At 33.1% G+C, this 13,032-nt stretch overlaps 1 protein-coding gene across 1 annotated transcript; it reads left to right on the forward strand.

Moving 5' to 3' along the window:
• Nucleotides 1-1,793: 1,793 nt before the first annotated feature.
• LOC140061970 (uncharacterized) lies at nucleotides 1,794-4,384 on the forward strand. Its single transcript, XM_072108010.1, has one exon. The coding sequence runs from the start codon at nucleotides 1,871-1,873 to the stop codon at nucleotides 4,382-4,384; it is 2,514 nt and encodes an 837-aa protein (XP_071964111.1). The 5' UTR covers nucleotides 1,794-1,870.
• Nucleotides 4,385-13,032: the final 8,648 nt, after the last annotated feature.

Genomic DNA, 13,032 nt, shown 5'->3' on the forward strand with positions numbered 1-13,032 from the left:
TAGTCTATTTATATGAATGGATGATCAATCAAGGAAAAATAATGCTATGCAACTTTGTTTCTGATTTTAAAAAAGGTCCACTTGGTTAGGCCTGACATTTACAACCCTCAAAATATCTCACTTTCAAAAACAATATTTATTTTCAATTAAAAAAAAAAATAGAAAATTTCCCAAGAGGTTCAAACCCACTACTGAGAGAACTCAACATTTACAACTATAACAATATCTCACTTTCAAAAACAATTTTTATTTTCAAATAAAAAAAAAAAGAAAAAAAATACCGCTAGAAGTTCGAACCCACTATTAAAATCATTCAAACCTGAGCATTACCCGTTACGCCGCAAACCAGTAGATGACTGAAGAGCTGATAATAGTCTATTTATATGAAATAGATGGTCAATCAATGAAAAATAATGCCATGCAACTTTGTTTCTGATTTTAAAAAAGGTTCACTTGTTTAGGCCTGACAGTTGCAACCCTCAAAATATCTCACTTTCAAAAACAATATTTATTTTCAATAAAAAAAAAAGAAAAAAAATACCCCTATATGTTCAAACCCACTGCTGAGAGCACTCAAACCTGAGCATTACCCGTTACGCCACAATCCAGTAGATGCCTGAAGAGCTGATAATAGTCTATTTATATGTAATGAATGATCAATCAATGAAAAATAAGGCCATGCAACTTTGTTTCTGATTGAAAAAAAGATCCGTTTGTTTATGCCTGACATTTACAACCCTCAAAATATCTCATTTTCAAAAAAAATATTTATTTTCAATAAGAAAAAAAAAAGCAATATCCCTAGAGGTTGGAACCCGCTACTGAGAGCACTCGAACCTGGGTATTACCCGTTACGCCACAAACCAGTAGGTGACTGAAGAGCTGATAATATAAAATTAATGATCAATCAATGAAAAATAATGCCATGCAACTTTGTTTCTGATTTTAAAAAAGGTCCACTTCTTTAGGCCTGACATTTACAACCCTCAAAATATCTAATTTAAAAAAAAAAATTTATTTTCAATTAAAAAAAAAGAAAAAAGAAATATCGCTAGAGGTTCGAACCCACTACTGAGAGCACTCAGACCTGAGTATTACCCGTTACGCCACAAACCAGTAGATGACCGACGAGCTGATAATAGTCTATTTATATGAAATGAATGATCAATCAATGAAAAATAATGCTATGCAACTTTGTTTCTGATTTTAAAAAAGGTCCACTTGTTTAGGCCTGACATTTACAACCATAACAATATCTCACTTTCAAAAACAATATTTATTTTCATTTAAAAAAAAATCGATTACGATTATTGACATTTCCGAAAGTAAACTAGGAAGCGGTTTAGCGATTCATTTATAATTAAAAAGAAGGATTTTACGATGTGGCGTACGTGTGATATAACGGGTTGTTGTGTTTTACCGTTGCAGTGTTTTTGTTTAATGACAGTTCGGCGATTGTGAAGTGCGCCACCTAGTTATGATTGAACTATAGTATTAATTCTAATTTGGAATAAGAGATCGAGTTACGTGTGGATATACTTTTGTGTAGATATTTTGATTGTGAAGGACGCCACCTATCCAGATTTGGACTAATAATACTGTATTGTTGAAGCTAGAACTATTTTGACTTTTAAGCACTATATTTATGAAACATTTTTATTTGTTGATTGATTGGAATTATTTTGATTGATTGATGGTATAAGTGTAATATTTATGGTAGAATAAGGGTAAAAACAAAAATTAAATACATTACCCGATAGATGTTTTTTAAGATTTTGGTGCATTAAGGTACATGTTAGAGATAAGCTCAGTAGTATATAATATTGTGTAATAAGAATTTATTTGTACTGTAAGAGCTCAGTCTGAAATTATGGCAGAAGAACCAGCTGAAGATCAAGCGTCCATGCAGGGGATGATGCAGGCTTTGACTGATGTCCTACAAGGGTTAAGAGTTCAGCAAGCTCCACCTCCGGTGAAAATAGCCAAGTATAGAGGGTCTACAAAAGCAGATGGAGATTTGTCACTAAAAGAATGGTTAGATGACTTTCAGAGTTATGCCAACCACTATAACCTGACAGGAAAAGCAAAAGCGCAGTCATTATTGGATCATCTAGCAGGTTCAGCGAAAGAAGAGATTCTTTGCAGAGAAGGAAATGTGAGAGAAGACTATGACCAAATAGTGACAGTGTTAAAGTCTTTGTTCGGACCAATAGAAACAGTACCTTCTCTAACTCGAGAATTCCACAACCGGAACCAAAAAGATGTTGAGTCGCTAGCAGATTTTAGCCGTGTTTTAATGAGATTATATACAAAGATGGTAAAGGCAGCTGCAGTAGAAGAAGATAAGGATGCTTTGAAGAGGCTGAGGGATTATACATTGAAGGAAAGATTTGTTCATGGTGCCAAAGAAGGTTGGGTTAGGAGAGAACTAAGGAGAATAGAAATGCAGTGTAAAGATAAGACATTTTTGGAAATGCGGGAGGAAGTGTTACAATTTTTTAAGGATGAAGAGCCAAGGCATCAGGCCAGAGTTTGTGAGGTGTCTATGGAACATTCAGTAGAAGCAAGAAGGGTAGAAGAACCAGCACTAAAAGAAGAAATTGCTGCATTAAAAAATGACGTAGCGATGCTAACGAAGAGTGTCCAGAGCTTGATAAATATTCAGAGTGCTGACATGGAACGAGCTAAAGAGTTAAAGTGTTACAATTGTGGCAAAAAGGGACATGCAAAGACAGACTGTACAGAGGAGACATTGTGTTTTAATTGTAAAGGAAGAGGGCATTACAGTAGAAACTGTCCGGAGAAACCTAAAGAGAAGGAAGCTAAAGGACCGGGGACAAAGCGGATGTCAACCACACCAATGGAAAATACAGAGTTGGTAGATCGACTGGTCGCAAAAAGTCCTTGTGGTGATGTAGAAATCGGAGGCATCATGCTGGGTTGCATTTTCGACACGGGTGCAGAAGCATCGATTATACCATCGTCACTGTATCACGATAAACTAAAAAAGAATCTTGGTGAATTACAGCCCGCATCTGGAATATTCCTAAATGTTATTGGAGTAGGCGGGATTGAAATCCCAATTAAAGGCTACATCGAGGTACCGATTGAAGTGAATGGTCAGAACTTGATGGGAAGTTTTCTAGTAGTATCAGATCAGTCTTGTACACAGAAGGACACCAAGTATCCTCTTGTAATCGGCTGCAATATTCTTAGACATTTAGTGAATTCGCCAATACAGAGCAGTAAGGATGTGGTACCAGCTATTCGGAAATACAAAATCATACTTGCGTCAGAGGAGGATAAAATGTTATTAGCGTCGAGCAAAGTGATGAATGAGAGTGATGTTCATAACAAATGTGCAGATGCACTGAGTCGTTGTCCAAGTAATACCTGTGTTAATTCCTCGGAGTTAAAAAGTGACCTGAACGTGATCGCATCCTGTTTGATGACAAAAGTTGAAGGTGGTTCCATAGAAGTAAATTCTGTTGTACCAACAGTGTTGCCGTCATTTTCACATGAAGAATTGTCAGATATGCAAAAGAATGAAGACGTTTTCTCTAAGGGAATCATAGACGTTGGTAGATGTGCTGTGATTTCTCACCAAATCAAAGTTACAGAAGGACCACTAATTAGATTTCCATATAGAAGGATTAATCCATCGTTGATTCCAAGAATCGCGGTACCTTTACACGCGGTAACTACAGGGATGACCAACAAACAAACAGGGAAGGCAGCTGTTTTTAAGACGGAAGATGAACAAAAAGAGGCAGCAAACCGAGAAGCCGCACGACATGATAGTCGCACTACAGACTTTAAATTGGAGGTTGGGAATAGAGTGTTGTTGAAACGAAATGCGTTTACTGGACGTCATAAGTTATCAGATAAATTTCAAGAAGTAACTCCTGTGATTATAGACATGAATGAAGAACAGGATATTTATGAAGTTAGACCAGCAATGGGTGGAATTTCCAAATGGGTAAATCGACGTCAATTGCACCTTGATCCACGTGGCCAGGAATCAGATGTCTTGGAAGATCATCTTCCTATATTTGTATCAGATGAGAATAGTGAGGGTAGTGAAGAAGAAGATGACGAGGATGATGCTTTGTTACAATCAGTGTTTACTCCTTCTGTAGAAAACAAAGAGATAGACAATATGATTATTTCTGTAGAAAACAAAGAGATAGACAATATGATTATTTCTGTAGAAAACGAAGAGATAGACAATATGATTACTTCTGTAGAGAACAAGGAGATAGAAAATCAAGTTAAGAATATTGAAGATATGGATAAAGGGTTGAGACGATCAAGTAGATTGAATAAAGGGAAACATGGAAATCCATGTCATTTGCCGACATCGGCAGTAGGGGTTCATGATTAAAATTGTATGCTACTCTGTTAGAAGATTACTTGAGTATTAGGGATTAGCTTGAATTATCTTTAATAGTTGTATAATGTTGATATTGCAGATAATTTATGAGGTTTACGTTACATAGATGACAAGTAATTTGAAATTTTTTAAATTTGTTTTTTGTTAAAGTTTTCAGAGAAACATTTTTTTTTATTTGTATTGTACATTCGGGGACGAATGTTTTTCAAACAGGGAAATTGACTGGAGGTGAAGGGCGCCCCCCGTGGATTTGAGATGTTTTGTGCGGATGAGGAGAACGCACGAGGGAGGAGAGATGAACACGACGAATAGAGTTGGATGGACATTTCCGAGTAATGATGTTTATATTACTTGTTAGTTAATAATTTGATGTTTAAGAGGTATAATACGACGTTGGAAATAGAATTCGAGTGTGAAGATGTTTACTGTAGTTTGAACTTACATGGATTGTAAAGGATTTCATAGATTTAGAGTAGATTACTATACGAAAAGTTTGTTAATTTGTATTCAATGTTATCAACGGATCAAGATCGTTGAAGCTTGCCATGGTTGAAGTGTTACTGATATTGGAATTGTTTTAGTTCAAGACAAAGAATTGTTGATACTGTTTTGTACTACTTATTAAACTGTTGCAAAATTTTATACTTAATCGTATTTACTTTATTTGGATTCTTTACGATCTGAGGGGCTATACATATTGATAACTCCCACACCCCCACATACGACACTAAGAATTAACTATATTTACGAAAAAGTTCAGGCAAGCTTGAAACTAGGCTAGGCTATTATTTTTACAGACCTACCTAATCTAGCCTAGTACACCAGTATTGTCATTGAAACTAGGCTATGCCTAGCCTAGTAGGACGGCCGTCTTTGCATTGTTGTACGTAGGCCTTGTAGTAGCAGGCTAGTAGGTAGGCTATAACATAATAATGTAATAAGTCTATATCATAAATAGTAGATGCAAATGGCTAAGCCTAGCTTCAAATGCACTCTTTGTTAAGCCAACCTAGTTCCTAGCCATCATAGATGATCGCAGCCTTCCCTTTTGTTCAAAAACAGTTTCAATCCATTGTTTTTAAAATCATCACAGTTACGTTGTTTTGCCATGGAATGACCACAGTTACGTTGTTTTGCCACAGAATATCGCAGTTACGTTGTTTTGCCTCAGAAATGACTTTCATTCTATGCACGTCATTTCTAAGGCAAAACAACGTATCTGTTAAAAGTGCTAATAACTTTTGATCAAATTGTTTAAATTATTTAACATTTTGTATTTAATAATAATTATTATTTATATATACTCATGCAAAATTTCACATCATTACGATAATTTGTTGTTGAAATGCAAACACACAAACTTCAATTCAATTTTTCTCGAAAAGCAACATTTTGTAGTTACGCTGTTTTGCCTTGGAACGGCCGAGCTCATAATAGTCTATTTATATGAAATGAATGATCAATCAATGAAAAATAATGCCATGCAACTTTGTTTCTGATTGAAAAAAATGTCCACTTGATTAGGCCTGACATTTACAACCCTCAAAATATCTCACTTTCAAAAACCATATTTATTTTCAATTAAAAAAAAAAGAAAAAAAAATATCCCTAGAGGTTCGACGCACTACTGAGAGCACTCAAACCTGAGCATTACCCGTTACGCCACAAACCAGTAGATGACTGAAGAGCTGATAATAGTGTATTTATATGAAATGAACGATCAATCAATGAAAAATAATGCCATGCAACTTTGTTTCTGATTTTAAAAAAGATCCATTTGTTTAGGCCTGACATTTACAACCTTCAAAATATCTCATTTTCAAAAAAAATATTTATTTTCAATTAAAAAAAAAAGAGAAAAAATATCCCTAGATGTTCGAAACCACTATTGAGAGCACTCAAACCTGAGCATTACCCGTTACGCCACAAACCAGTAGATGACTGAACAGCTGATAATAGTCTATTTATATGAATGGATGATCAATCAATGAAATATAATGCTATGCAACTTTATTTCGGATTTTTAAAAAGGTCGACTTGATTAGGCATGACATTTAAAACCATAAAAATATCTCACTATCAAAAACAATATTTATTTTCAATTAAAAAAAAGAAAAAAGAAATATCCCTAGAGGTTAGAACCCACTACTGAGAGCACTCAGACCTGAGTATTACCCGTTACGCCACAAACCAGTAGATGACTGAAGGGCTGATAATAGTCTATTTATATGAAATGAATGATCAATCAATGAAAAATAATGCCATGCAACTTTGTTTCTGATTGAAAAAAAGATCCGTTTGTTTAGGCCTGACATTTACAACCCTCAAAATATCTCATTTTAATAAAAAATATTTATTTTCAATAAGAAAAAAAAAAGAAATATCCCTAGAGGTTGGAACCCGCTACTGAGAGCACTCGAACCTGGGTATTACCCGTTACGCCACAAACCAGTAGATGACTGAAGAGCTGATAATATGAAATTAATGATCAATCAATGAAAAATAATGCCATGCAACTTTGTTTCTGATTTTAAAAAAGGTCCACTTCTTTAGGCCTGACATTTACAACCCTCAAAATATCTTACTTTCAAAAACAATATTTATTTTCAATTTAAAAAAAAAATAAATAAAAATATCCTTAGAGGTGCGAACCCACTACTGCGAGCACTCAAACTTGAGCATTACCTGCTACGCCACAAACCAGTAGATGACTGAAGAGCTAATAATACTCTATTTATATGAAATGAATAATTAATCAATGTAAAATGATGTTATGCAACTTTGTTTCTGATTTTAAAAAAAGGTCCTTTTCTTTAGGCCTAGCATTTACAACCCTCAAAATATCTCACTTTCAAAAACAATATTTATTTTCAATAAAAAAAAAGAAAAAAAATATCCCAAGAGGTTCAAACCCACTACTGAGAGAACTCAAACCTGAGCATTACCGGTTACGCCACAAACCAGTAGATGCCTGAAGAGATCATAATAGTCTATTTATATGAAATGAATGATCAATCAATGTAAAATGATGTTATGCAACTTTGTTTCTGATTTTAAAAAAGGTCCACTTGGTTAGGCATGACATTTACAACCATAAAAATATCTCACTTTCAAAAACAATATTTATTTTCAATTAAAAAAAAAGAAAAAAATACCCGTATAGGTTCGAACCCACTGCTGAGAGCACTCAAACCTGAGCATTACCCGTTACGCCACAAACCAGTAGATGACTGAAGAGCTGATAATAGTCTATTTATATGAATGGATAAATCAATCAATGAAAAATAATGCTATGCAACTTCATTTCTGATTTTTAAAAAGGTCGACTTGGTTAGGCATGACATTTACAACCATAAAAATATCTCACTTTCAAAAACAATATTTATTTTCAATTAAAAAAAAAGAAAAAAATACCCGTATAGGTTCGAACCCACTGCTGAGAGCACTCAAACCTGAGCATTACCCGTTACGCCACAAACCAGTAGATGACTGAAGAGCTGATAATAGTCTATTTATATGAATGGATAAATCAATCAATGAAAAATAATGCTATGCAACTTCATTTCTGATTTTTAAAAAGGTCGACTTGGTTAGGCATGACATTTACAACCATAAAAATATCTCACTATCAAAAACAATATTTATTTCAATTAAAAAAAAAAGAAAAAATATTCCTAGAGATTCGAACCCACTACTGAGAGAACTCAAACCTGAGCATTACCGGTTACGCCACAACCCAGTAGACGAGTGAAGAGCTGATAATAGTCTATTTATATAAAATAAATGATCAATCAATGAAAAATAATGTCATGCAACTTTGTTTCTGATTTTAAAAAAGGTCCACTTGTTTAGGCCTGACATTTACAACTATAACAATATTTCACTTTCAAAAACAATATTTTTTTTCAAATAAAAAAAAAAAAAAAATACCCGTATAGGTTCGAACCCACTATTGAAATCACTCAAACCTGAGCATTACTCGTTACGCCGCAAACCAGTTGATGACTGAAGTGCTGATAATAGTCTATTTATACAGCCAATTCTGCTACTGTCCACAGGTGCTATCTGTAAAACTATACCAAGTTATACACGTTGCTGTCTGCTATAAATGCTGTACTTTTAACACACGGTACACTGTCTGTAGCACAGTGTGTGTTGACAATTTACAATGATTTACAGCCATAGGCAGGTTTTCGTACTGCCATGCAAGAATGGATAGGTGTTTTCCGGCGCTTTTAGGCCTTCTAGTCAATTATTGTTATTATTATACGAATTACGTAATTAGTCTAGTAGCTCATCTACCTTTTTAGCAGGGCATAATGCATATTGTAGCTATGCTAGGCCTACTAGTCTAGCGGGAAATCAACCACTTATTTTGTTGGATACGAGTTTAGGGTAGGAAGTTAAGTACGAGTTGGCATGGGTACGAGTCGACCAGGGGTGAATCGACCAGAGTACACCCGGCCGCCCTACTAGAGCATAGGCTACAGGCCAACATTGGGACGCCCAAAAAAGCCATCCTATGAGCATAAAAAGGCCTCGTAGAGCCAGACATGTTAACATATACTACACAGTACTAGTACGTCTACCATTTATTATAGTTCCATGGTACTACGGATCACTACTATCTAGGTCTAGTAGGTAGGGTAGGTTTCCAGTAATTTCGGTCGCGTTTTTTCAGGAGGGCATGTGAGAGGTGAGGTAGGTTAGCCCAGCTAGGCTAAACTAACATGTAAGTAGTATTCTACCATGGGATGGGAACGAGTCGGCATGGGGGTACGGGTTGATCTTTATCCGTATTCTAGGGTGCTGGTCAACCCGTAACGTACCCATGTCAACTCGTACCAAACTTGGCTAACTCGTACCCAAATAATTGGTCAACTCGTACCAATAGCTTTATAGCTTTATTGATAGCTGGGTTCAAATCTAGGTTGGGACGGTTTTTTCTCATTCTAAAATAGATTTCCTTATAATAATAAAATAATATCGACCTATGAATTTAACTGTAATATTGTATTGTATACATAATATTAGTAGTAATAGTAATTCCCATTGCATTTATTATTATAATATATTTTACGGTTACCCCTTAATTATACTATAGTATAACTTCCTTGTTATATTTTACAATATTTTCTTCATAATTCAACAAATTTTTTTCACAGCTAATTATCAAACTGAATCATCACACACCAAATCTCATGAAATCTCTAGTGTATTTCTCAAAGCTAATCCAGCTACATGGTATTGCCTTGAGGCTAAACTACACTGTATACTGGGCACTACCATCATTCCTGGCCCGTCAACCTGGACCAAATTATGGTCCAACACAGTCGTGTACTACTGATTCCAAATAGTGAATTACATCCTGTGGTCAAGGATTTATTTGCACTTATGCTTATTTCCTCCAACATACAGAGTACGTAGGGCTTTTAATTTGCTTTTATACCTGTTAATTAAAAAATCGTTTATGCCTATTGTTGCATAAAGATCAAATTTAGACTGTAAATACTGGGATGATCACCCTAAATTTTTTTTCATTTAACAATTTTATATTTCACAGCCAGAAAAAAGCATACAGGTTTTTTTTTAATTCATAACTGTTGAATTGCATTCCAATACATGGTACCTATTGGTATTATATCTATAATAATAAAGTACTCTCTTATAAATAGATGTATCTCTCCAAACTACTCCAATATAATCTAATAATAGTACTATTAGCATACTACTGTACACTTTGTAGACAAGAAATAAGTTGTATCCACCTTGAGGACTTATGTAAGTACTATACAGTCGATCGTCCTCTCACTGGTCTGGTCAACATAATCTACGCCTAGATAGATTATTACAGTAATTAAAGTACATTATTACAGAGATTTTTTTTTTCAGAAATCAAAGTTATGTGTATAGAAAGCAGTACTCGTATTAAAAACTAAGCAGGTTGTACTCTTGAACGCAAACTGGCAGGAAAATTTTGAATATTTTTTGTTGTTGAAATGATGGAATCCTAACTTCAATTTCCACGAACTGGAGACGAAGACGAAGACGACCCTTTTATTTAAATTTATTTGGATAGACCTCCATGTAAATTCATTAAAGGCTATATGATTGTTTTATATTTTAATATGTGATAGTAGAAAATCATTGTCTATAATGAGGACTATGAATCTGATATTTACTTGCATTCTCATCTTTTTAAAATTTTATTTATAATGGTAGTGAATTTACTATTGAAAAAGTCATGTGTCCACTTATCTCAAATTGTGTCACACCTCTAACCTTGGTAGAACTGACTGTGTTCTATATGAGTACATTTAATTTGCCATATAGTAGTGTTTCCACCATACTTCAACCTGGTAATTGAATACATTTCATCGGGGTAAAGTTATCACCTTTAACATAAAGTATCCTCCTGAAACATGTATTTGTACTGTACTTCATCTACTATTCATTTAATTACTTAATACTAATTTGGGTGATTTATGTCTAACTTCAGGAATGATCTGAGGCTAGAAGAACGAATTTCTGCACATATAATTTATATAAAAAATAAACCAATGTTTTCCTAAAAATTTAACCCCTAGGTTGATAACTAACAAATAAATTATTGAAATTGTGTTCTCACAATATATGTGTACTGTATCTACATATGCATACACTGCTGTACTTGTTTTTAACCGCATAATGGCATTAAAAAAAAAACAATGTTTTATAATTATTATGTTATTTCCAAATATTAAAGGTCTGAAACAGAAACTAAATGTTACCAAACTATGTTTTTGAAAATCTCTATGATATAATATAATAATATGAACATAATATTAAATTATATTGACTATTTTTGATAATCATCATGTCCTTATAAATTCATTTATATTTCTTTTGTGTAATATAGTTCATATATTATGTATTAAATAAATTGGTAAGGCCCTGTACTGTTTATATTTAAGGAAAGTTTATATACACTATTATTTTATGCCTACCAATATTAGTATTAATTGTTTATGTAACTATTTTGTCTAATTGCATTGATTTTTTGTATAGGCCAATGGCATTAATGTTTTCTCAAATCAAATTAGCCTAATAATGCCATATTTAGAAACATAATTCATTGATTTCTGATATTCTGTACTTGTGTATGCATTACTAAAATAGTAGTTATTTTATTTCATTTATAATGTATGTATAAACTTTTATTCAGTTTTTTTTTACATTTTTAAGTTTAAAAATTATTAAAATACCTATCTACCTTTCTGTTATTGTTACTATTATAATATTTTTTGAGGCAGATTGATTTCAATAAAAAAAATTTAAACAATTAATTTATGATTTATACTGTACTATGTTAGTTCAGGAGATGAAGTGTATGTTGGTAGAATCTGGTGTGTTGGAGGTTGGGGGATGTGAGGTGTATTTTTGTCACTTTAAGACCTAAATTAGATGTTTTCTGAAGAAAAGAAGTAAGTGGATAGGCTTTCAAACAACTCCAAGAAGATTCACACAAAAATAATTACTTAACAATAAAATAGTATGTAACAGTGTAAATTACACTACATTGAATAAACTCGAGCGGAAAAATAACACACATAAAAAATCATTCATTTCCTTGTCGAAAAGCGCCCTCTCTAGGTTTCTTTTAATTTATTAATAATTATTATTAATTAATGAGTAATATAAAATTATTTTTAACAATAATGCTGGAAGCTGATTCTACTCCTAACAAGGTGTCATACCTCCAAATTTCGTCAACGTATTCAAAGCACTTCAATAAATATCACATTGAACATTAAAAATTAGGGTTATGGATAGAAATTTGCTTAAAAACATATACAAAAAACATCGATAAAAAATACTTTTCAAATTTAAAAACATTTGAAACTTCTTTTATATGTTCAATATAGGTTGCTCTATTCACAGAAACAAAATTTCATTCATGAATGTTTTTTGTTGGTTGTTTTTTTCAAAATCGTTATTAGGTTTAAAAAATGCATTGGAATTGTATGGTCTTTCATAAGTGTACATTTTGTAAAAACGTAAATTAAAAAAATCGGTAATATGGCTCGATAGTTATTTTTTTTTTTGTAATATGGATGGAGCAACCTATATTGAACATTTATACCAAGTGTTTTTGAATACGAAAATTATTTTTTATCGATGTTTTTTGTATATGTTTTAAGCAAAATTCTATCCATAACCCTAATTTTTAATGTTCAATGTGATATTTATTGAAGTGCTTTGAATACGTTGATGAAATTTGGAGGTATGAAACTTTGTTTGGAGTAGAATCAGCTTCCAGCATCAAATGTTAAAAATATGTTTATATTACTAATTAATTAATAACAATTATTAATAAATTAATAGAAAACTAGAGAGGGCGCTTTTCGACCAGGAAATGAATGTTTTTTTATGTGTGTTATTTTTCCGCTCGAATTCATTCAATGTACTTTAACATACACTATTACATACTATTTTATTGGGAAGCCTATTCGCTTCTTTTCTTCAGAAAACATCTAATTTAGGTCTTAAAGTCACAAAAATACACCTCACATCACCAACCTCAAACACACCAGATTCTACCAACACACACTTCATCTCCTGAACTAACATAGTACAGTATAAGTCAAATTAAATGTTTT

The sequence above is a fragment of the Antedon mediterranea genome, chromosome 11, assembly GCF_964355755.1.
Source record: "Antedon mediterranea chromosome 11, ecAntMedi1.1, whole genome shotgun sequence".
NCBI classification, from domain to species: domain Eukaryota; kingdom Metazoa; phylum Echinodermata; class Crinoidea; order Comatulida; family Antedonidae; genus Antedon; species Antedon mediterranea.

Excerpts from the sequence above, each read along its gene's own strand:
- LOC140061970 (XM_072108010.1), top strand. The coding sequence starts at position 1,871 with ATGGCAGAAGAACCAGCTGAAGATCAAGCGTCCATGCAGGGGATGATG.